Here is a 25,430-nt window from a genome sequence, read left to right on the forward strand (position 1 = left end):
TGTCTGAAAAGTGACATGGCTTTCTATTTCTCTCCTCATGTAATGGTCTAGGTATAAATGTAGCCTAGACTTCAAAATGCACATGGGAAAGAGAACAAAGAAAAAGGCTTTCCTCTCAGGACAGCTTTTTACCAAAGAGAGAAGCAATTACATGACATTTCACTAAAAATTCTTGACCCAATAAAGGACTGGAGAACAATTGCTGATTTTCCCCTTTCATAAGAAAGAGTAACAAGAAAAAGAAAGGTCACTGACCATATTGTGATTCTTTACAGCTGGTGGAGACAGACAGTAAGATGTAGTAGCTTGATTTGAATTACACCAAACAATATGAAAAGCATCAAGGCTGGCAAGCAAAGCAATAAAGCCTCAAAGAATTTAATCTACCTTGAAGGTGGGACTACTTTTTGTACTGATGGCAGCGCACCAGGACAGAAATGAGTCCTTTAAAGCAATGACTTGTTAATAGCCTGAAGATCACAACGTATAAACAGGATACGTTGATCAAAAAGATAGCACTGCCTCTGCTATTACAGTATGGCCAATATTTCTTTACAAGTTATTTCATTGATTATAAATAGATCACGTCAACGGCAAATGTACAACAGGGGAAGCATAACCCATTATGAAGTAATGGATATTGCTAGAGGTTGCTTCATTACCTTCAGTGGCTGAGTGGCTGGTTTTTCCTTGTACAAATTCTGCCCTTTAGACAAAATCCTTTCCACATCCGGCTTTTTAGTTTGAACTACTATTTCAGTTTCCTGGGGAAAAGAACACACACAGCGCAGATTAACTTCACAGTTAGCTATAAAATTACTAAATTTAAATATACCCTTGGAGACTCCACATGTACTGCAGATCAATTTTTGCATGGTATATGGGGGCACATAAAAAGTCATTTTAGCTAAGAGGATTGAAATAGAGGTCATCTTTGTGGCATACTCTATAGTTTATATTCATAAAAACTTGAATTATCTCATAATGTTATTATAAATAAATATAGACACTAATGAACTATATTTTAAAGTCAAATATTATGAAAAGTACCATTAAAGCATATGATTGACATGGATAAATACTATTGTCAGCTTCAATATATTCTATAGTCTTTATGCTCACTTAACAAATATTTCATTTTATAAGGACTCTCTTTTGGGCTTTAGAAACAAAATTTAGCATTTTAGAAAAATATTTAGGAAAATATAACATTTAAATCTAAATCAAATGATTGCACATCACTGTCAATATTATTAACTTTCTGTCCAAGGAATAAACACTTAAAGCACAAATAGAAGGGCTATTAATTATTAAGCAGTCAAATTAAATAGGCCCTTTGGGTCATGATTATTTTTTAATCTTGTTGTTTCTGTTCCTTATTCAGGGAAGACTGATGCACATCAAAACAATCATAACAATAATCTCTTTCAATATATTACTATAAAGTGCTTTGTTATTGGCTATTGTCTAGCTCTCTTGAAAAAGAACAAAAGAAGTGTGCATAAATTGAAGTTGAAGGAAATGAAGTTAAATATTACAGAAGACTTTTAAATGGAACACTTGTTAAACATTAGGATGAAGTATTGATTAATCAATGTCAGGCATCATTCAGTGTCTGGGCAATCTTTCCCATGTAGCAACTCCTGATTAACCCCTCTCTCTCTTCTGTCTTCTACCCTGGATTGTTCCAGCACTGCTGTGCTTATGTTTCTTCATGCGACCATTTCCTTTTAGGTACTGTTTGCACCTGTTCTCTTAGACCTTCCATGTTGAAAGTCTGGCAATCTCAGATGACTGCAATGTTATAAAACAAAGTTGGATATTCGAAAATGTATGAATGCTCAACACACACTCTGAAGAGGGATTGCCTTTTTATTTGTTATTTTGAGACTGGTGGCAGGCAGGCTATTGTTTAACCATCACCAGAACTTATGTGTCAATGTGTTTAAGCCTATGTGTTAATGAGAATGTGTGTACAGTGTGGAAGGGTTTTTGCATGCAAGCATGCTTTCATGCACACACGAACTTTAGGTGATCTAATTATAGAACTAAACACCCTAGAATTTGAAGTATTGATACATGCAAGAGCAAATTCAAAATTTAAAAGTTTTATCAAATAGGAGCTTAAAATCCAGAGTATACATTTCAAGGGTTGAGTATTTATTTTCTTCCTTTAAATGATTTATTTTTAAAGTGCACCAAGAAAAAGTTTTATAGTTTCAGAAAGATGGCCACAGTCAAACATAGTTTCAGTGACCAGGTATTGCAGGAAAGCCCTTCTCTTCTTGCCTCTAGTCTTCAAATGAAGTAAACAATTTAAGGGATTCAAAGAATTAATGCTATTATTCAGCAGGTGCTGGCTAATTGCCTGGGTGAGTACACTATATTTGAAATCATATGGGGTTCCCTTAAGAAATGAACACAGACATTCTAATTCATGGGAATTTACTGGGCAAATGAACAGAGAAGATGACAGAAAAGCAACACAGACACTGATCAGAGCTCTGATTTCTAAGAGGGCATTTGTAGGTGAACCAAGAAAAACAGGAAGTATCCATATTTCCCCTCAGAAAGTCAAATATTCCTTCTTAGGCCACCCAAATGGCCCAAGAATTAGAACTTGGATGAATGAGAATTGCAAAGTCACATCAATCCTTTCTATCATAATGAATTCTTTAGCATGCCTTTCTATCACCATTACTGTTATCTATTTGTTTCTCAATGAAAACATGAAAAATTTGAGAACCTGAGTGAGATTTACACTTTGCCCTCAGAAAAAGGGTGATAGAAGATAGATTGTCTTTAGCCCTAAATTATTAGGAAACCCAATCTTTAATTATATCAAGCATTGATAAATTACTTTATAAAAATAATTTCAAAGATTAATTTCAACTATTTACTTCAGTACATTTATATGCAGCATAAATTTATTAATTAAAACATAGGTCAGTTATGTGGAACCAGATATTATTTCTTTGAAGGGTCAACTGTATTAAATCTAATTAAACAAACTTAAAACGTTCTTTAGTACATTTTTTCTTTCTAATGTGAGAAAACATAATATACAAAGTGGGTAATCATCCTAAAAAAATAAAGCGTGGATAAAATACATTTTAAACTTTTGATTACACTCATGCAAATAAAATTTGACTTGAAGAAATTAAAAAACAAAGCAAGCAAGTAAAGAAGTCCATTCCACATGACCATACAAAAATAATAAAATGTTGCTAAAATCATTAGTTGAGTTAAAAGATATAGCAATATTAATTTTTCTGAAGACTTTTCATGTGTCAACAATTGTGTATATGAAAGTTTTCTTTCCTCATAAGTACATTCCTACAAGAAGGATGTTATCAAACTTTACAAACATAAAACAGGTAGAAATTAGAGCAATTGTCTAAGACCACATAGCTTGTAAATAACAGAGTTGAGAGAATGTACGCCAATAAACCCAGATTATTCCAGATTGCCAAATGCAGCATATTTGTGTGCAGGAGGGACAGCACATACATTGTTGAATTGTTGCTAAAATTGGCACTTGTATTCTTCTTTTCTTTTCTTTTCTTTTATTTATTTATTTTATTTGGCCACACATGGTGACACTCAGGGGTTACTCCTGGCTATGAGCTCAGAAATCACTCCTGGCTTGGGGGACCATGTGGGACATCGGGAGATGGTACCATGGTTTGTCCTAAGCTAAGTGTGAGCAAGGCAGACGCCTTATGGCTTGTGCCACCACTCTGGCCCCTGCACTTGTATTCTTAATATTTTCTTTGGGGGCAACAGTGGGTAGGGCATTTCCCTTGCATGGTGCCAATCCAGGTTTGATTACCAGATTGCCATATGGTCTTGAGAATTCTCAGAAGTAATTACAGCATGCAGAGCTAGGTGTAACCCCTGAGAAAATCTGGATATGGCTCAAACGATTCTCCCTGCCAAAAAATATCATGGTACTGTTATTTTCCATCTTTACTTCATCCAGATGTAAACAGGAGAAATACGTTCCAATACAGCCTTGTAAAGTGTTCAAAAGGTGCTTCATAGATTTATGATTGCCAAACTAATAATATCCAGGTCAGAGTACTTATCTGAGTAAACCTTTATCTCACAAATTGTCTCATCTTTATGATTTAAGATAAGACAGCAAGGTCACCACTAAAATGAAGACAGGCCTAATTTTAATAACCTATTTTGTAAGTATAATGTATTCAATTTCAAAAATCAGAGTAAAAAATCTTCAGAGATTACAATAACAAAAATGTCCACTGCCAATAATATAATATTTTCATTTATATTTTTCCCCAGACTAAATTTCTCCTGAATTGTAATATGGAATGTGGACCAGGAGTTAAGATTCTTATATGAATTGACTTTTATTTCCATCAGTGTATTGATAGTCTTGTGCCTAAGAAAATAATTGTAATTCAAGAAAATAATCATAATAATTAATTATAGTAATTAATTTTTAATACCCACTTGGCAAGTGTCACAGTCTATTTTATTTAATTAATGTATTTAGGTTTCTGGACTACAGCCAGCATGGCTCAGGAGTAGCTGTTGGCAGTGTTATGGGACCATATGGTATGGAGGAACCAGAGCCTGTGGATTCAAAGTATTCACTCAGCCTGTTGAGTTCTCTCTCTATTTCTACAGATTTTTAAAATAAAATCCAAATAGGTCTTTGAAATGGAGTAATTTCAAAATAGTCCTTCAATTTTAGTGATTTTATTTTTTTACCCTTAAAGATTTCTTACAAAATGGCATTTTCAATATTGAGATTTGTTCTGCTAGCAAGTTAAGATGTGGTTACTGGTGAAAGAAGCTAAAGCAAGGCTTGAGGTTTAAAGTATGTCACAGAAAATTTATATAGTCTTTGGATCACGAATTAATTTATTCATTGCATATTATATTTCATTTATTAAGATGTATATTGAACTAGAAATAGTACCCTTCATGACATTAAATATGTTTTGGCTTGTATACCTTTCTTACTTTTTCTTTATTTTGGTTTTTGGGTCACACCTGGCATCACTCAAGGGCTACTCCTGGCTCTCTGCTCAGAAATCACCCCTGACAGGCTTGGGGGACGAAATGGGATGCTGGGATTCAAACCACTGTCCTTCTGTATGCAAGGCAAATGTCCGACCGCTGTGCTATCTCTCCAATCCCCTTTCTTACTTTTATACCCATGTTCATCATCTTAAAAGTAGGTATACTGTGGGCATATAATAGCTGATTACATGCATGTACATTTTACATATCTATATGTGCATAAATGTTATTTGTAACTATATAACAAAAGAAGTTGGATGTGAATAAACTTTTCACATGTTTCAACATGTCTTCACTTATTAGTTTGGCATTTATTGGAATTGAGTATATTTCCAGACCTTCTCCAGGAATTATGCTAACTGTGAGTTCTCTGTAAAGATAAAAGGCATATTATTGCATATTCCATTGAGAGTGTGAAAAATATAAGTGTAGTAGACAGGGGACACAGAACAGGTACTCCTCTGTTCTATGTTTGAGGGACAGTAAGGATTTAGAGAAGCCTATTGTGAGAAGAAAGACTTTAGCAAAGACCTGAAATGGAGAGTTCATGAGAAAGGGATGGATGATACAGAGCTATGCAAGGGAGTGGCAGAATATACCAAGGATAGCAACCAAAGACATCATAGAGATACCATCTAGGGGTAATGGAAATAAATTGCTCAGGGATACAGGAGTAAAAAGCAAAGGCCAGAGGAAAGAAGGATCTTATATACTTTATCCATGACTTCAATGTAAAGTGACTTGGTGGTTGTTAAACAACAACCTTCACAGTCTAAGGAACAATACTTCACAGTCTAAGGAATGTTATATATGTGAAGATATAGGCTAACTGAAATAATGGATCAAATATAATTTTATGTAAATATTTACATCTGCATTTTGCAACCAATGCAATTCTAAGGTACTTGTGAATAATAGACTAATTTGTTAGTTTATTGTCTTTCTGACCATGGCTGCCCTTAGGGTGAATATACATCCCTCTCCATTGACTTTGGGTTTTAACATGTGCCATACAGATATGCCACTTCTTAGCAACTCTGAGCTGGATCTTTAATGTAAATGCAATAAAAGCCTGCACCTGTTGTCCACCAGGAGAGAATAATATATCACGCAAGAAATGTAATTTCTGTGTGGACTCTGTAATGCTAAGACATTTCGATCAGTTTCAGAGTAGAATGTGGAAATAGACAACTCTCCATTTAGACTAAAGCTGCAGCAGATCCACAGAGACATGAGTAAGCAATAAATGTTTGTTGATTAAGTCACTGAGATTAAAAGATTTTTTGTTACTGCAGCAAAGACTGACAAATGAAACACTATAATGAAACAATCAAGCAAACAAAAACAGGTAATGGTTTACTTGGATGAAAAGACAAAAGTAAGCCTTTAAGACAAATGTTCACTGGTCACACATATCGACTGTACCGTCTCTCATTCCACATACAAACTGTTTGCTAAAAGGGGTAGCAAGAAACGAAAAATGAAATGGAATCAATATTGTGTTAGAGTCTAACTTGTCTGGGTTAGATTGTCAGGCAGCCTCTGACAAATGAAGGCTGATGGATGGAAAAACACAACATTCTGCCGCTGAGTTTCTTTCTCTTTCCCTTCATGCTGGGTGACTGTTCTTTTATTTATCTACAATTAGGTTTGCTAGACCACAGCAATGTGGCTCTCCTTCAATGTAACTGCATGCTGTCAAGTATGTGCCAAACTGATTGACAGAGAATGACAGGCTCTCTCTTTCTATTTGGAGCTAATCAAGGGCAGCACACCAACGGGAGGCATTTTTTTCTGATTTAGTGATTTATAAGTTTTAAAAATAATCTGTCCAAATATACAGGGTATAATGCAGTAGTGATTTTTTAAAGTGCTTACTGCTATGAAGCCAAGATTATAAGATCTGCCAACATGCAAACCTGCAATGTTAAACTCAACTTAAGAGGTAACAGAGCTATGAACACTCAGTAATAAGACTGGCATCCTGAAGATATTCCTAATAAACAACTATTCACAAAGAAGTGAGGATGCAATGTCTTTTGGAAAATAAAATATCACTCCCCCCTTTGCATGCAAATCATTCATTCCCTACATAATACAAATCAGCTGTGTGTTCTAAGTGCTGCTTAAGAGAACAGATCACAGTGTATAAAAGAAAGTCGTTTCATCCTAGTGAAGCTTATACTCTCCCAGGGGAGATGGCCAACAAAGTACAAATGATGGGCACATTAGAACCAAGTTCTCAAAAGAATACCAAGGAATCCAAAGATATAAGAAGGTGTCATGTGAACTGTAGACAAAGTACTTTTAGGGAAAAGTTCACTGAGAAGGTGGCAGTGGTATAAAGAATAGATGGATGTGGGAAAATGAATCAAACTGCTATGTCGGGAAAGAATGATCCATGAAGAGCAGATAGCAATGGCGAAGGCCCCAGGTCAGGACTTCTGTGGCATGTTCCATTAAAAACAATAAGAAAGTATTGAGGGGTACATCTTAGGCAAGAGCATAGCAACAGGAAGCAAATTCAGAGAGGTCTGGGAGGTAGGCCCTGCAGGTCATTTCTGTGAGGACATGACTATTAGTCTGAGTGAGATTATGACCAAGAGGAGGGTTTGTTGGAGAGGAGTGATGTGATCTGACATGTTTTTAATAGATCATTCTTGCTCCTGTGTTAAGAACAGACAGAATGCATGTAGTGAATAGATAATCATTAAGAATACATTCCCAAGGGGGATCGTTAAATCTACATTGCTTGGAGGGACGTAATGGCTCACAGAAATCTAAAGCACTTTGAATATTTTCTTTAAAAATAGAATTTTAAAATAAAGTCGAAGGCCCAAAACTGGATTAAGAGCAATACAAGATACTGCTTTAAAGCACATTCATTAAATGTAAAGTGGAACCCCCTCGGTGTGACTGCCTTATGTCTTTAATGGTGAAGACTATGAATGCTTGAAAAGAATATTATAAATAGTATAGTTTTAAAAAGTTAACACCTTTGACATGCAAATTAGAACTTTATAGTTGTATTTGCTTTCAATATCTGATCAATTTGAAAACTAAGATTTCTTAGTGGATAGTATAGTGCAAATTACTGTTAATATGCACCAGTTTGGGCTAGTCGAACAACAGAAAAATTCTGGTCAATTTTATAAGGCTTAGAAGTTTTAAGTAAGACTACAAGTATTCTAATTTAAAGCAAATATTTGGGAATTCCTTAAAATACTGGGCATGAATGCTGGAAACTATCTACTCCAAATTTTGAGCATATGATACAACTGAAGACTAATCACACTAAAAACATGATCCTGCCCCAGCCTTCTTGGAGGGTTGTATTTCTGTTCCTAAGCAAGCTTTTTTTATTGTGTGTGTGTGGGGTAGTACTTTCAGCAATGCTCAGTGCTTTCTTCTGGTTCTGAATTTAAGGATTATTGCTAGCATGGCTCAGGGACCATAGAATACCTAGGGCTGAACCTGAACTGGCTGCATGCAAGGCAAGTGTACTATCTCCTTAAGATCCACAACTTGTTTCCTCAGACTAATTGCTTGAAATCCAGATATTTTTATAAATGACAGCATGCTAGAGTCTAATTGATAGTACTTTTTTCCCTTAAGGGCAGATGACTGATGATGTATATTTTAATCAATGGTTTTCTTAAAAACCATGAACTAGGCTATGTGACCAGAATATTCATAGGAAGTCAAGATCAAGTGATTTTGTATTGACAAAGATCATGGTAATTATTACCTTTTATTGGTAACCTCTCTGTGAAAAAACACTATTCTGAATGTAACTTAGATCATCTTAATCTTATTAGACTCTACCGTATTTTAATAAGTAATTTCTTTTAACTGAATCATAAGATAGAGTTACAGTTACAAAGTTGTTTATGAATGATTTCTAGTTATACATTGTGCAACATCCTTTGCCAATGCCCCACCTTCAATGTCCTCATTTTCTCTTATGTGATACCCTTGCTGTATCCCCAAGCTGTATCTGTGGCAGCCATTTTTATTTTTGATCTCAGTCTATACCCTTTTATTCTCTTTCATAATGTGGTTTGTAATACTGTCACTGAAGGGGTACCATGCATATCAATTTACCTCCTTTCAGAACCTATTTCTTTTTCAGAAAATAATTTTCAACTATTATTATCACTGTGGGCCCTTCTCTGCCCTAACTGCACTCCCATGCTATTTTGTGGCAAGATTCCTTAATACAACTCTTGAAAAACCTGAAAGAAAATATCAATACCAACATAATAATAGTGGGAGATCTCAACACTGCCCTGACACCTCTTGATAGATCAACCAAGTTGAAACCAAATAAGAATGTATCAGCTTTGAAAAGAGAAATGGAAGAAAGTGGACTAGTAGATATATATAGGCACTCCATCTCCAGAAAACTGGATACACATTCTTCTCCAATGCACATGGGTCATTCTCCAGGACAGACCATATGCTGGCCCATAAAACATATCTCCATACAGACAAAAGAAATGAAATTGTACAAACTAACTTCACTGATCACAGGCACTGAAATTAAGTGTGAAATACAAAAATAAAACACAAAAGAAAAACTTTCACATATGTAAACTAAACAGTTCACTACTGAACAACCAGTGGGTCAGGAAAGAATCAAAACAATGCTGGAAACAAATGATAATGAAGAAACAAATTGTCAGAAATTATGAGGCACAACAAACGCAGCACTAAGAGGAAATTTTATAGCCTTGCAAGCACATATCAGAAAGGAAGAAAGGGCCTATATAAAAAACTTAATGACACAGCTTTCAGAATTTGAAAACAGCCAACAAAAGGAACCAAAAATAGGTGGGAGAAAGAAGTAACAAAGCTTAGAGCAGAAATCAATGAAATGGAAATCCAAAAAACAATTTGAAAGATCAATGAAAACAAGAGCTGGTTTTTTGAAAAAAAATAAATAAATAAACAAGATCAATAAACCACTAGCAAAAATCACAAAAAAGATAGAGAAATCTAACACACCAGACTAGGAATGAAAAGGGAGAGATCATCACAGATACTGCAGAGATTTAAAGGGTAATCAGAGACTACTTTGAGAAACTCTATGCCATGAAATATGAAAACCTGGAGGAAATGGATATATTCTTGTACTCTTATTTATAATTTTCCACAGTTAAACCAGGATGATCTTGCATATCAAAACAGACACATCAGGGCCCGGAGAGATAGCACAGCAGTGTTTGCCTTGCAAGCAGCCGATCCAGGACCAAAGGTGGTTGGTTTGAATCCCGGTGTCCCATATGGTCCCCCGTGCCTGCCAGAAGCTATTTCTGAGCAGACAGCCAGGAGTAACCCCAGAGCACCGCCAGGTGTGGCCCAAAAACCAAAACCAAAACCAAAACCAAAAACAAAAAAACAGACACATCACTACTGAAGAAATTAAAATGGTCATCAAGAGTCTTCCCAAAAACAAAAGCCCAAGTCCAAATGGATTCACTAATGTACTCTTTCAAACATTTCAAGAGGTCTGAAGAACATCTCAGAAACGTTACAGACTCAAAACCAGCCCTAAAAGAAAAGCTGAAAGGACTACTTTAAGGAAAGGAAGACCAATAGATACACCAAACTTTTATAAAATGATGACACTAAATCCCATGACAATTATCTCTCTTTTGCAGGCTTTATCAATGATCAATTTATCAATTTATTAAATTTATCAATTATCAATTTATCAATTATCAATCCTTTGCAGGCTCTTTCATGAAATTGATGAATCGGGAACACTCCCAAACATTTTCTACAAAGATAACATCACCATGATACCAAAACCAGACAGAGATGCTGCAAAAAAGATTACAGACCAATATCCCTGACGAACACAGATGCAAAGATACTCAACAAAATTCTGGCAAACAGGATTCAATGTCTTATCAAGAAAATCATTCACCAGGACCAAGTAGGTTTCATTCTAGGAATGCAAGGAGGGTTTAATATTTGTAAATCAATCAACATAATACACCATGTCAACAAAAATAATGATAAAAACCATATTATCATATCAATATATGCAGAGAAAGCATTTGATAAGGTCCAACACCCATTCTTGATAAAAACTCTAATCAAGATGGGAATAGAAGAAACTTTTATCAATATAGTAGATGCAATCTACCACAAGCCAAAGGCAAATACTATTCTCAGTGGAGATAAACTAAAACCCTTTCCTCTAAAAATCCAGTACAATTCAAGGCTGCACTCTCTCACCAGTACTATTCAACAAAGTGCGAGAAGTTCTTGCCATAACTATTAGGCAAGAAAAAGATATCAAGGGCATCCAGATAGGAAAACAATAAGTCAAGCTCTCACTGTTTGCAGGTGACATGATACTATATTTAGAAAACCCTAAAGACTCTACCAAAGAAATTCTAGAAACAATAGATTCATATAGCAAAGTGGCAGGATACAAAATTAACAGACAAAAATCAATGGAGTTATTTTTTTCTTTTTGGTTTTTGGGTCACACCCGGCAGCACTCAGGGGTTACTCCTGGCTGTACACTCAGAAACCATTCCTGGCAGGCTCAAGGGACCATATGGGATGACGGGACTCAAACCACCATACTTCTGCAAACAAGGCAACTACCTTACCACCATGCTATCTCTCCAGCCCCAATGGCCTTCTTATATTCCAATAATAATAGAGAAGAAATAGATATCAAAAAATTCCCATTTATATTAGTGCCACACAAACTCAAACATCTTGAAGTCAATGTAACTAAAGATGTGAAAGATTGAGGCTGGCATGGTGGCACAAGGGGTAAGGTGTCTGTCTTGCCCACACTAGTCTAGGACTGACTGCAGTTCGATCCCCTGGCATTCCATATGTTCCACAAATCCAGGAGCAATTTCTGAGTGCATATCCAGGAGTAACCCCTGAGTGTCACCAGGTGTGCCTCCCCCCAAAAATATGTGAAGGACTTATACAAAGAAAACTACAAAACCCTGCTTCAAGAAATATAAGAGGATATGCAGAAATGGAGGCATATACCCTGCTCATGGATTGGGAGAATTAACATCATCAAAGTTTCAATACCCTCCAAGGCATTGCACAGATTTAATGCAATCCCTCTAAGGATACTTATAACATTCTTCACAGAAGTGGGTCAAACACTCCTGAAATTCATCTGGAACAATAAGCACCCAAGAATAGCTCAAGCAATGCTTGGGAAAAGAATATGGGAGGCATCACTTTTCCCAACTTTAAATTATATTACAAAGAAATAGTCATTAAAACTGCATGGTAATGGAATAAAGACAGACCCTAATATCAGTGGAATAGACTAGGCAGTAATGTCTAACCTTTTTGAGGTCGAGTGCCCAAACTGCTGCACAATGCCCAGTCCTCCCAATGGCCAGTCAGGCCCTCTTGCCAGGTGAGCTGCAAAGCAGACACCAGCACACTTGCCTCCCGCTGTGTGCTGTATATATGAATTATGGACCTTCCCGCATGCCAGCTGCATGGCTTACGCATGCCATAGGTTTGCCATTGAAGGACTAGAGTATCCAAATAATGCTCCCCAGATAAACAATTGATTATTCTTTGATAAAGGCACAAGAAATAAAAAATGAAGCAAGGAAAGCCTCTTCAACAAGTGGTGTTCCACAACTGGTCAGCCACTTGCAAAAAAATGGACTCAGACTTCCAGTTAACACCAAGAATTAAGGTCAAATGCAAATGGATTAAAGCTATTGATATCAGACCTGAAACCATAAGCTGTATAGAACAACATGTAGGTAAAACACTCTAGGACATTGAAACTAAAGGCATCATCAAGAAAGAAACTGCACTCTCTAAACAAGTCAAAGCAGAGATTTGACTATATTAAGCTGAGAAACTTCTGCATCTCAGAGGAAATAATGCCTAGGGTATAAAAGCCACCCACAGAATGGGAGAAGCTATTCACCTAATACCCATTAGATAAGGGACTAATATCTAAGATATACAAGTTACTGACAAAATGTAACAAGAAAAAATCTAACCTCATCAAAAAATGGGGAGATAAACCAACAATTTCTCGAAGAAATACAAATGGCCAATAGGCACATGAATAAATGCTCCACATCACTACTCCTCAGGAAGATGCAAATCAAAGCAACAATGAGGTACCATCTGACACCACAGAGACTGGCACACATCACAAAAAAATAAGAGCAGTAAGTGCAGGCGGGGATGTGGAGAGAACTCTCATTCACTGCTGGTGGAAATGCTGTCTAGTCCAGCCCTTATGGAAAACAATATGGAGATTCCACAAAAAACTGGAAATTGATCTCTCATTTGATCCAGCTATATCATTCCTAGGGATATACCCTGGAAACACAAAAATCCAACACAAAATCCCTTCCTCACACCTATATTCATCACAGCACACTTTACAATAGCCAGAATCTGGAAACAACCAAGATGCCCCTCAACAGATAAATGGCTAAAGAAACTGTGGTCCATATACACAATGGAATATTATGCAGCCATTAGGAGAGGTAAAATCATCAAATTTTCCTATACTTGAATGTACGTGGAATCTATTATGCTGAGTGAAATTAGTCAGAGGGAGAGAGAGACACAGAAAAGTCTCACTCATCAATGGGTTTTAAGAAAAATTATAGACATTGAAATAATTCCCAGAGATGGGGGCCAGAAAGAACAGCTAAATATATGAAGCTCACCACAAAGAGTGGTAAGTGCACTTAGAGAAATAACTACACTGAGAACTATCATAACAATGTCAATGAATGAGAGATATAGAAAGCCTGCCTCGAATACAAGTGGAGAGTGGGGGAGGTACACTGGTGATGGGAAGGCTGCACGGGTGAATTGGGATGTTCTTGTTATGACTAAAACCCAAGTACAATTATGTTTGTAGTCACGGTGTTTAAATAAAGAAATTATTTAATTAAAAAATTCCCAAAAGGGTTCCATGGAATGGAGTGTCATATACCATGTAATTCTTCCATTTCTTTGAAGCAGCTTTTTTGTACTTTGCACATTACTTACTTGGCTAATAATAGATTACTTTAACCCAACATGGCATAACTAAATTATCACCCATGTGGCAATTGGAATAGTTCTTGAATTCTTGATATAGAGTATTGAATTTTTAAATATAAGTATTGGTAAACAGTAGGTTTCTTTTTTTTTTTTTTTTTTTTTGGTTTTTCGGGCCATACCCATTTGATGCTCAGGGGTTACTCCTTGCTAAGCGCTCAGAAATTGCCCCTGGCTTGGGGGGACCATATGGGATGCCGGGGGGATTGAACCGCGGTCCTTTCCTTGGCTAGCGCTTGCAAGGCAGACAACTTAACTCTAGCGCCACCTCGCCGGCACCAAACAGTACGTTTCTTTAAGTATGAAACAACAGTCAATTTTCAATAAAAGCAGAGTTCAATTCTGACTTCATAATTGGCATGCATGTCAAATAAAATTAACTATGCTCTGGTTTTTATTCTTTTAAGTGCTGTACCAAAATTATAGTCATTATCTCAAGCAAGTTTTTTTAATTTTTCATAACTGGTAAGCCAAAACAATCAAAAGGGTAAATAAAATAAACTTGTACTTTTTAAGAAAGTGTGATAAAATTTCCAAGATCTATTTTACAAGCAGTCTTTTTCTTCCTATTAAGATAGAAAACAATTTAAAAACCTTTCTGGGGCCATTTAAGTTTATTTTAGAATGATATCCAAATTCTATTTAACTTAGTCAAAAGCAAAGATAATACTTCTACTTATAGCTTTTTTAATTGAAGATATTAAATATACTAAAAGAAAAATGCTATCTAATACAACCTTCAGCTAGAAGGGTATACAGTGTATAATATCTCAAATAAAATCCATTTAATTTCAAGTGAATTAGAGTGTATATTTGTTGTGCATTATTTTATATCTGTTATCTTTCCAATTATATACAATTATATCTACATTAATTTTCAAGATTTTGGAGTTCTTTTATATGAATACCATGTAGAGAACCTATGGAAAGTTAGGCACTTTAAATTATTTGATAAATTAAATGATAAGAAAGAAATTAAAAACTCATGGTATCATTCATCATAGTATATCTTCTATTAATATAGTAACAGATATTAGTGATTTATATAATTTCACATCTTAGGCACAATAATTTATATATTTGTGTAATAAATATAAGATTTTGGAAATCCTGAGGCATATCTTAGGGCTTAAGAATCTATCCAAAATATTCCTTTCTTTTTTTTAATATAATTTTTATTTTGATCATAGTGGCTTACATATTGTTGACAATAATATTTTAGGTAAATATTTACATAAAATCAGGGGGAATTCCCATCACCAAATTGTCCTCCCTATACCTCGTTTTTGTCCTATCTCCCCTATCCTCTTCCCTCACCCCCAGGGCGGCTAGAATATGTGGTCCCCTATTTACCTATCCTACTACATAGTAGTCTTGCACCTGTTTGGTCTTGGTGCCTCCCTTATTTCCCCCTCTAATTGGGAGGCAGGACTAGCTAGTTCAAGTTGCGTGGTTTTGTTTGAAGAAGAGAAAAGTAATAAACTGGGGTAAAAGTCTAATACTCTGAAAGTGGGCGGAATCCTTCTAGAGGCTCTCATCATCGATTTGAGAGATGAAGGAGAAAAAGAAGATGAAACACTCCACCAGTACAAAAAGAAGTGTCAAATATCCAGTGAGGACTCCAACAATAACGATAAGCACCACAAAAAAAAAAAAACAAAAAAAAAAACAAAAAAGATAATTTCTAAGTTGAAAACAACTGACCAAAATTAAAACATCATCTATTTAATTTGGTGAAAAGAATAAGTCTATTTTTAAAACATTATCCATATCCATAATGTTTTCGATGTTCAAAGTCATAGCAATTAACTAAAAAGTGAAATCTTAGGGTACTGAAGAAATTGTGGAGGGATTCATCCTGGCAGTGCTCAGGGGTTACTCTTGACTCTATACTATGGAATCACTCCTGTTCTTTTCAGGAGACCATATAGGAATGCCAGAGAATTGAACCTAGACCAGCTAAATACAAGCCAAGTTCCATATCTTCTGTACCATCACTTAAAATTACAGAGGAAATATTTTAGGACACTAATTTTATGCACAAAACTTGATTATGTTTTTATTAGAAATAAACATTTGAATATGGTGTTCCACTAACAAAATGCACTATCTCATCTACAAGGGTAATACATAAGTTTAAAATATTACTTATTTACTTGCATCTTTTCTGTTGCACATTCTGTCTGCAATCAAAGTCATCCCTTGGTCAAAACCACTGGTAAAATATGTGGTGGATGGACTCTTGTAAAATTCTGACATTTTTGGGTTAGTTTTCAATTTTCACTTCCACACACAATTCAGAAAGGCACGGTACACATTTGTAATGTATAACATCATTTAAGGGTCATTCAATACTGAACATTTTTTCTGAGGTTTTCAAATTATTTCCTCTAAAATGGCTGTGTCTAATCTTGCTTATAACAGTTACAGGAAACTGCAATGTTTAAAAGATCAATTAATTTTGAAATCTATAAGCTGCTTTCCAGAAAATATTACAGTTTTAGGATGACAAAATGACTCTTTTGTTGGTTTGTTTTGAGGTTGCACCCGACTATCCTTAGTGCTCTACCTCTATAGATCACTCCTGGTAGCTTCAGGGGACAATGTGGGTTGCTAGGAATCGAACCTCTATCATTTGCATGCAAAGCAAGCACCCTACTACTACTATCATACAAGCACAGGGTATTACTGCACCAAACCCAAAAGAATGGCTCTTGAAGGGTTTATCTGGAGCAATAGAATTATCAAGGAGAGTTATGTGTTTGGAGATTATGGTATAGTATTAGTTAATGGGATATGAAAATCAGGACCGTTTAATTCATATAGTATTTGTTTCTTGTATATCAAGTAGAATGCTATTTTGCAAAGAAGAAAATAAATAGAAGAGAGAAGCAACAGGTGTCTAAAGTGGGAAAAGAGATTAAAAGGTCCCCAGTTGCTAAGAATTAATTTCCTTGATCTAGATAAATTACATCTCATGACACTAATAAAACTGGCAAGTCAGGTGACCAAAAAACATGATGAATCAGACTATTGAAAAATGCAGTTGTGAGGCCAGAGCAATAGTACAGTAGGCAAAGAACTTGCCTTGCCTACAACTCCAGGAGTGATTGCTGAGTGCAGAGCAGAGTAAGCCCTGAGCATTTCCAGGTGTATCCTTCTCACACACAAAGAAAAATGAATTTTTGATTTTTAAAAGAAAAATTAAACATTTAATACAATTTTAAGCTTCTGAAGAATTGCCTTAGATATGACTAGAAACTATAATACAGAACAAAAGGCAACTGTTTTCTTCAGCAAAGAAGATATTTTGGGAAAAAGTGGGAATCCACTGATACAGGTGTTCTGAAATGATAACCCCTGTCACAGTCATTACATGTGAACAGAAAAGAAAATGCAAATATTTATAAACTAATTCCAAATAAAAAGTAATTCCATATTTATCCTGGCATCACATTTGGGTTTCTATATGGGATTGTTAAGAACAAAGACCATTCATAGGAAAATCAAATGTTTGGTTTTAATATTTTAAGTTAAAACTTAAGAGTATCAATTATAATTGTTATTAAAAAACAATTCAAAAATTTGTTGTACAGAACATGTTTTTCTTCAAGCTGCAAAACTAAGTTTGTCACAATAAATTAAAGGCCAAAAACCAAACGAAAGATGGAATGAATGTAGAAAGTACACAAAAAATTAGCATTATATTTAAAATTTATAGTCAAAATAGAAAGAAAAATAATAATAATGGTGTGACTTTTCTTTTTTTCAAAGATCAAAAAGACTGATGATATACCAAGTTGACAAAGGTGTGGAGAAAATACTTTTTATATATTTTTGATGGTACTATTCAATGAAGAATATTTAGCAGTATTTCCTGAAAATTTAGCAGTATTTCCCTTTTGACCCATCATTTTTATTCATGAATTTATACTACAGATACACTTTTGATGTTTGAAGTGTCATGAATACAAAGTAACATATTCTAGTTTGGCAGGACAAAAACTTGAAAACAAACTTAATTGACTGTTGGTTAAATGAGATATGTGGTACAACATTAGAATAATTTTCAGCTGTGAAATCTTATTGTTCTGAAAATGCAAAATATCTGTTAGCATATATCATTAAATAGGAGAATATAATGGCTAAGGTATGTGCATTATGTCCCCATATCTTCATTTTGTTTCAAGGGCACAACACTAGGAAAGAATGCAGAAACACATACAGTCATCTGTTAAGCTTGGAAGGCCATTAAAGTAACTGATAAACTTGGTACAATGTGCAGAGAGAAAATCAGGGTCATGAAGGGTTTATACCTCTTTATTTCTTAATGTTTGGTAGCACAAGAACATATAGTCATCAAGAAATAAAATACTTATAAAGTAAAGACTATACTTCTATGTTTAATGATTAACCTGGTATGATCTGACAGTGTACTACTTAATTCATTTTATACAAAATGACTTTATATTTTTAATAATGAGAAACAAAAATATCGAGATACAAGCAACAGTTGCACAAAACAATACTTATATTAACCTATAAATATGATCCTTTTTTATCATATTACACTTTACCAGACACTAAGCTTATGCTACCTCATTTCATCCAAAGAGTTCATCCTTATTCAACCACAAACAACTTGGAAAGCTAATGTTTATAGTGTTTCCTTCCTTTCATCTCCAATATCTATGCCCTTACTTAAACTATGTTATTCCTTAACTACATTAATAACCTTATAACTACACACCATAAACGGGCCTATGTGCCTCAAGTTTGGAGTATATCTCCAGTATCCTCTATCAATTTCTTTTTCAATTTGATTTATAAAGAAATTTAGGCCCTGTGATTTACAGTCACAGTTTCAGCACGTAATGCTCTAGTATCAATCCCACTATACAGTGCCAGTTTCTCTTCACCAATGTCCTGGAGGTACCTCTCATTCCCATGGAGCCATATGAAGGGAAAAATGACAAAAATGTCCAAATAAATTAGATCAGAGATTAAAAAAAAGGGAAATTACACTAAGACCCTTCAGAAATTCAAACTATCAAGAGCAGTCACATTCAACTGTTAAACTGGAAAAACTAAAAAGGCCGATTCTTAGAATCATGCAAGTTCCAAAAACTGAGTAAAAAGGAAATAGAAATTCTGTAAAGAATAATAATAACAAAGCAAATTAAAATAGTAATTAAAATCTCCTCAAGAACAAAGACATGCTAATTAGTGAATTTCATCAATCCTTCAAAGCAGTCTTTGTACTTTACTCTGAAATATTGGAGAATCAGGATTCCTTTCTAACAGATTCTATGAAAACTACATTAATCACCTCTTTTAAGTGCTTCCCCCATTTTTCTAACATAATGGATAAGCTCAAAAGGGTAAGTAATCCTCATCAAAACTGGGTTACACTTCAATGTCAATCTGCTTTTCTTCCTACAGTGAATGATATTAATTACTTTGCCGTTTTCTCTTCTCTCTGCATCTCTTCTTTCCATTTCACACATTGTACTATATTAACTAAACTTCCTTAGACCTGCATCAGGCATCATAGCCTCTTAGATACTATTAGAACACAGTATGTGAAAGAACCTTTTGCAGATTATATACATTTTTTGCTTGTTTGATTTTTTCCCCATTTTATTTTTTTTTCTTTCCTTCAAACAGAACCACATAACTTGAACCATCTTGTTCCGCCTCACAAATTGAGGGGGAAAAGGGATGGTACCAAGACCACACATTTGTATGAACATTAAGTAGAAACAAAAAAAATGATCAGACTTAAACAACAAATCCAAAGCCAATGACACCAGAATCGATACCCAAACTATAACAAGCTAGACACAGAGGGGACTACTTATACTAGTAGCCTGGGGGTAAAGGAGAGGGGTATGGGATGCAAGCTGAAAACAGGGGTAGAGGGAGGACATTAGTAGTGGGAATGCCCCTGATTCAATGTCACTATGTAGCTAAAATATTACTGTGAAAGATTTGTAATACACTCTGGTCAAAATAAAAATTATTATAATTACAAAAGAAAGAAACTAATTTCTACTTGATATTGTTTCTGGTTATAACTGATACTGTCTCATTTTCCTTTTTCAAGGTGAGTCTGGCATCATTGTGAAATAACAGCATCCTGTAAAAGTACTTAGTCTATTGCACTATAAATGTTCAGCGCTCACAGCATGTAGTATATTAACTTATACTGCCTATTCTGTTTCTCTTCTCTCTATATCACAGGTTAGTGAGCTTATCAGTATTTGCTTCTCTCTCTTAGTTTTAACATGATACCCTCCAGTTCCTTCAACCATGCAGAGAACACACTTTCATCTGTTTTACAGGTGCTTAACATTCTATTTCATACATTTCACCCCAACCTATTGATTCATTCATCTGTAATTGGACATTTGGGCTGTTTCCATATCTTGATCATTTTATGAGGAGCTTCCATGAATATAGGTGTGTAGATAATCAGGGGACCATATGCAGTGCTGGGGATCTGCAAGCTGGGCAAGCAGCTTATCTATAATTTATTTTTCCAGCCCCTGTTGGTTTGTTTTTTTTTATAAGAATCAGAGGTGTTTGTTGACTTTTTCAGAAAACTACTAACAAGGGTTCTGTATTTTACTAAAATTATTTACTGTCTTCTATTGACTGTTCTTGATAAAGAGAACCAACTCAAGTTAATTTCGAAGGAATCAAACTTTTTCTATTTCCTCCTAAAGGCATTTATGAAATGTTTGTTGTCACGTCGATTAACTATAGAGCCAACCTGTCTCAGTGACTCATGATCCAATTTAACAAGTATTTAAATATTTCATATTTTTAAAATATTTTGTCCCCCAAACCAATTCATAAATAAAATCCTAATCTCAACATGACTTAAAAAAATCTCCAAACTGTTTACTTCTGTGGCTTCTCTGAAATTGCTTGTAGTCATCTTTGGTATTGAATTCTTGTATACAAGAAAAGATGCAGTTGCTAATTACTCTGGGATGGAGTATACCAGGTTATCTAGGGCGTAAACTTCTGCTTGCTTGAATCCAAGATCATAACATTGTATTGAGTGGGAATTTTCCAAACTCTGCTGGAGAAACTCATAAGTGCTAACATGATATCTATTAGCAAAAGCATCTATTAAAAGAAAAGAATGAAGGATGACCTGAAAAAAGTTGCTGTCTGAAATGGTTTTTTTTTGTTATATAAAAAGTCCTTTCTTTTTCTTTTCTCTATACATTCTAAAATTCATCGATCAATCCAGAACTCAGAAATCTGATTAAGTGTTCTCATTTTCTTGGCAATATAATTAATTGCATAGGTCATAAATGTTTGCTTTTATAACAGAGCACAATTGAGAAAGTTTATTATAAAACCAAATCTCTGACTGGAACACATATTAAATAAAAACTGGCACAGAATCAAATGTAACCATAGCTTTAAGAATCATATTTGACACTGTGGAGACAATTCTTATAAAGTCCTTGCAGAATGTATAAAGTGGCATCTTGTTTATATTATTTCTTGATTCATGAGTGAATAAGGAAGTGTACATTTTGAGAAGAGAATGAAACCTTCAGATATTCTAAACAATAAAATAATAACTAAAATCTATAAGTATTAGGGGTAATGTCTGGTTTGACTTCCTAATTTTGTGAGGTTTCTAAAAGACTAATTGAGTCTCCCCTACAAACTTTAATATGAACTTTAATACAATAAACTGGTAAACTATTCATGTTGACTTATATAAATAAGCAGTGTAACTATTTTATATACCTAATAATATCATATTCAGTATCTTTGAATGAATGGGAGAAAGCTTCAGAAAAATATTTATGCTTGGATATAAAATTGTAATAAATCCTTACAGGTTATTTTATTTTTTCCTGTGAAATATTTTGCTTTTTGTAAGCCACATGATTTTGTTTCCTATATATAAAATTGGTCGGGAGCCTATGGACTTACACTTTTGTGTCAGTCGTGAATGTTGCCAAATGTTCCTCCCCCGCAAAAAAAGGAAAAAAAAATATTCCCAAATTTTATTATAGTGGCATTGAATTCACACTCTTTCCAACGGTACTAGTCATCTGAAAGTCTGTTCAGTCTGTTCAGCTGTTCAATATATTTTCCCATTGATAACACTCATAGCAAAGTGAGCCATTTAGAGAAGGTCTTTGGAGCTAAACTAGTTTCATGTAAAGTCTCTGCAACTGTGCCCTTTGGTAGTTTTTCATGTGGACATAACATGATGGGCAATTAAGTTCATTGTGTGGTGAGGAATAACTAGCTGAGCAGTATGCCATGATTATTTATAGCCCATGGAAGGAAAGTCATTATTGAGGGGAAAGAAAATTCCCTCCCTGGCATCAACATGTAAATACTTCAATGCATATGATCAACCCATGAATGAATGAGGATTTCCTCTTTATTTCATATTTTAATAAAAATTTGGGAAAACAGTAGTTTGCTTGGTGTATATCCAATAGGGCACCTCCAGTTTGTTATTAAATGTGTCCATTAAGAATAAAAACAAAACCTTTTCCAACAATTTTATCTGGTCCGCATTTCTTAGCATTCTATTATCATTCCTGCAATATGAAATCAACATATTTCATGTCTAAATTGAGTGTGCATTTGAAAATCAAATTTCAAAGACATGCCTTCTAGTGGGCTGACTGATAGGAAAGGACTGTGATTATGCCTAATTTTCACACTCTACATCACGATCTCATTGATTATGTTTCTCAGCTTGCTGAGGGTGCTGTGAGGTGATTTTCAAGATGAATATTGCTATTTGCAGGATTTCTTGAATAGGAATATTTTGGGATTAAATTGCACAAACCAAGCGATGTGCAGTCAATTTTCACTCCAGCATAAACAATGTATTAGAACAGAGCCCTTAAGGCTTTTTTTTTATTTGGGTTTCATTACACAGCTAGCTGCATTTCGTCAATAAGCATGAAGTGCCAAGCAGGCAAAAGTGAAGCTCAGAGAGGCTATTAAATATATTTTAAATGTTTAAAGGTGCTCAGTTTGTCCAGAGAAAATAAATGGTTTAGTTAGCAAGAAACTAGACACTTAATTTTAGAAGAACCCATGGCTGGACAAGGACAATATCTTTAAAGTTAGAAAAATAGGAATAGTTTGTTTATTTTATTTCTTTGCATTAACCCACAATTTTGGGGGTATCACTTTATCCATGGCAAAATATGGCCCTTGGACCAGAAAGAAAATGCAAGAAGTTGGTTTGTATGAGGCTGTCCTGGGTCCCCTGAATATTAGAAGTGTTCTTTGAGTTTAGATCCAGGATTAAGTCCTGAGTACAGCTGGATGTAGCCCAAAATAAAATTTAAAGGGGACCCTCCTCAAAATTCCTTAAAATATTATTGGACTTAGTTTAAAACAAAGCAGAACAAAGTCCATTTTGCCTTATTGCCTTATTTTATTAACTGAAAGAAGCTGTTTAATTTCTTTAAAAGCAAAGGGCTAAAGCAGAGAGTACCAAGTAAAATTACTTATAGCTAGAGAATTCTGTATAATATTATTAAAACCTACATTGGACAGTGGATATAGATGGAAGCTAGACAAAGAGGGCACAAGAACTGGGCAAGCTAGTACATTATTCACACAGGAAACCTTTCCTGATTACAATATAGGGGGCTGATAATTTCTCATGCCATGCTAGATATGCTTCTATGATTTTTTCGTCGTGCACATAGTCAAAAGCTGAAGAAAAAGACGAAGGGGATATTTCTGAAATCTGCACTTCAGAAATGAAAAACTCAAAATATGCATAGAGAACTGAAGCCAAGAAGATTTTACTGCCAGGGAAAAAGCAGCTGCCTCTCCTCACAGTGATTTAAACCAAGCTGCAGGAGGCAAGTATCATGACACTCCAAAACTCTATACAGGAGTGAATAGTGACATGTAGCATTGATAAAGGAAAGTGATTAACATAACCAAGAGTGGCTTTCATTCCCAACTGCAGGGATTCACTTGGCAGGAACCTATAGGACATGAACAAACACAGACCCAATGTAAATTGTCATTATTTGCAAACCATTCCAGGGCTAGAACTTGGAACAAAATCACTTGAGTTGAAATCTATTCATCTGGTGGATATTTTTTCTTTTTTTAGTGATGTAGTTTTTGTTTTGGGGGCACATACTGTGATGCACAGGGGTTACTACTGACTCTGCATTTACTCATGGCAGTGCTCTGGTGCCCATATAGGGTGCCAGGAATAGAACCAAGGTCTACAAGGTATAAGGCAAACCCCTACATACCATACTATTACTTTGGTCCTTCATTTTTCTTTTAGGAAACTTATTTGGGCAGAGATAGTTCTCTTTGAATAAATTATTCATAAATAAATTTTTTCCTCAAAAAGCATCCAAATATCATATTTAATACTGAAGAAAGCTTTTTAAATCAAGTTTGTACATCACAAAACTACTCATATTCAGCAACCAAGAGTCAGTAGCATTTCTGCTTTGCAATATAAATTAAGGCATATTTTACAACATATTAGACATGTTATCCAAGATTATTAGGAATCTATCTAAGAATATTCATTATTGAATAAAGTACAGGTATTTCTTCATTATTAACTCAAGTAATAGTAGTTCTTCTCTGAGACTATTTACAAAGCACTGGAAGGTCTGCCATAAGAGGCAGTGTACTATGGAATGGGGATTTTTCTAGCTAAATATACTATCCTAGATAGGTAGAACAGCAAGTATCTAAGAATTGATGGCTTCCCTAAATGACGCTGGGCTTTGCATTCACCCACACTGATTCCTTTGACAGTGCATGGGCTAAATGCAGGTGATAGGTGCTTTAGAAGCCAAATTTTGGCACCCAGGTTTTGTCACATGGAGAATGTGCCATCACTGTACAGGTTAGTTTCCTGTACTTTTCTCTTTAAAACAAATAAAGTGAATAAGAGTTCCTTTCTCTCCACATTCCTGCCAACACTGATTATTCTTGTTTTCTGTGATGTGTGCCAGTCTCTCTGGTGTGAGATGCTACCTCATCATTGTTTTGATTTGCATCTCCCTGATGATTAGTGATGTGGAATATTTTTTTATGTTTCTTTGGGCCATTTGTATTTCTTTTTTTTTTTTTTGAGGAAGTGTCTATTCATTTCTTTTCCCCATTTGTGATGGGGTTAGATTTTTTTTCTTGTTAAGTTCTGTCAGTACCTTGTATAATGTCTATGTTAGCCCCTTATCTAATATGTATTTGGGCGAATAGTCGCTGCTGGTGGGAATGTCGTCTAGTCCAGCCTTTCT

General features: G+C 35.0%; 1 protein-coding gene across 1 annotated transcript in view; it reads right to left on the reverse strand.

Annotated features, from left to right (window-relative positions):
- The window catches only part of DMD (dystrophin), a 2,686,579-nt gene that overhangs the window by 1,033,359 nt on the left and 1,627,790 nt on the right, over window positions 1-25,430 (reverse strand). The window contains exon 49 of the mRNA XM_049766737.1: window positions 663-764. Within this exon, the coding sequence (XP_049622694.1) occupies window positions 663-764 (102 nt within the window). The remainder of the gene's footprint in view (window positions 1-662; window positions 765-25,430) is intronic.

The sequence above is a fragment of the Suncus etruscus genome, chromosome X (assembly GCF_024139225.1).
Source record: "Suncus etruscus isolate mSunEtr1 chromosome X, mSunEtr1.pri.cur, whole genome shotgun sequence".
Lineage (NCBI taxonomy): Eukaryota > Metazoa > Chordata > Mammalia > Eulipotyphla > Soricidae > Suncus > Suncus etruscus.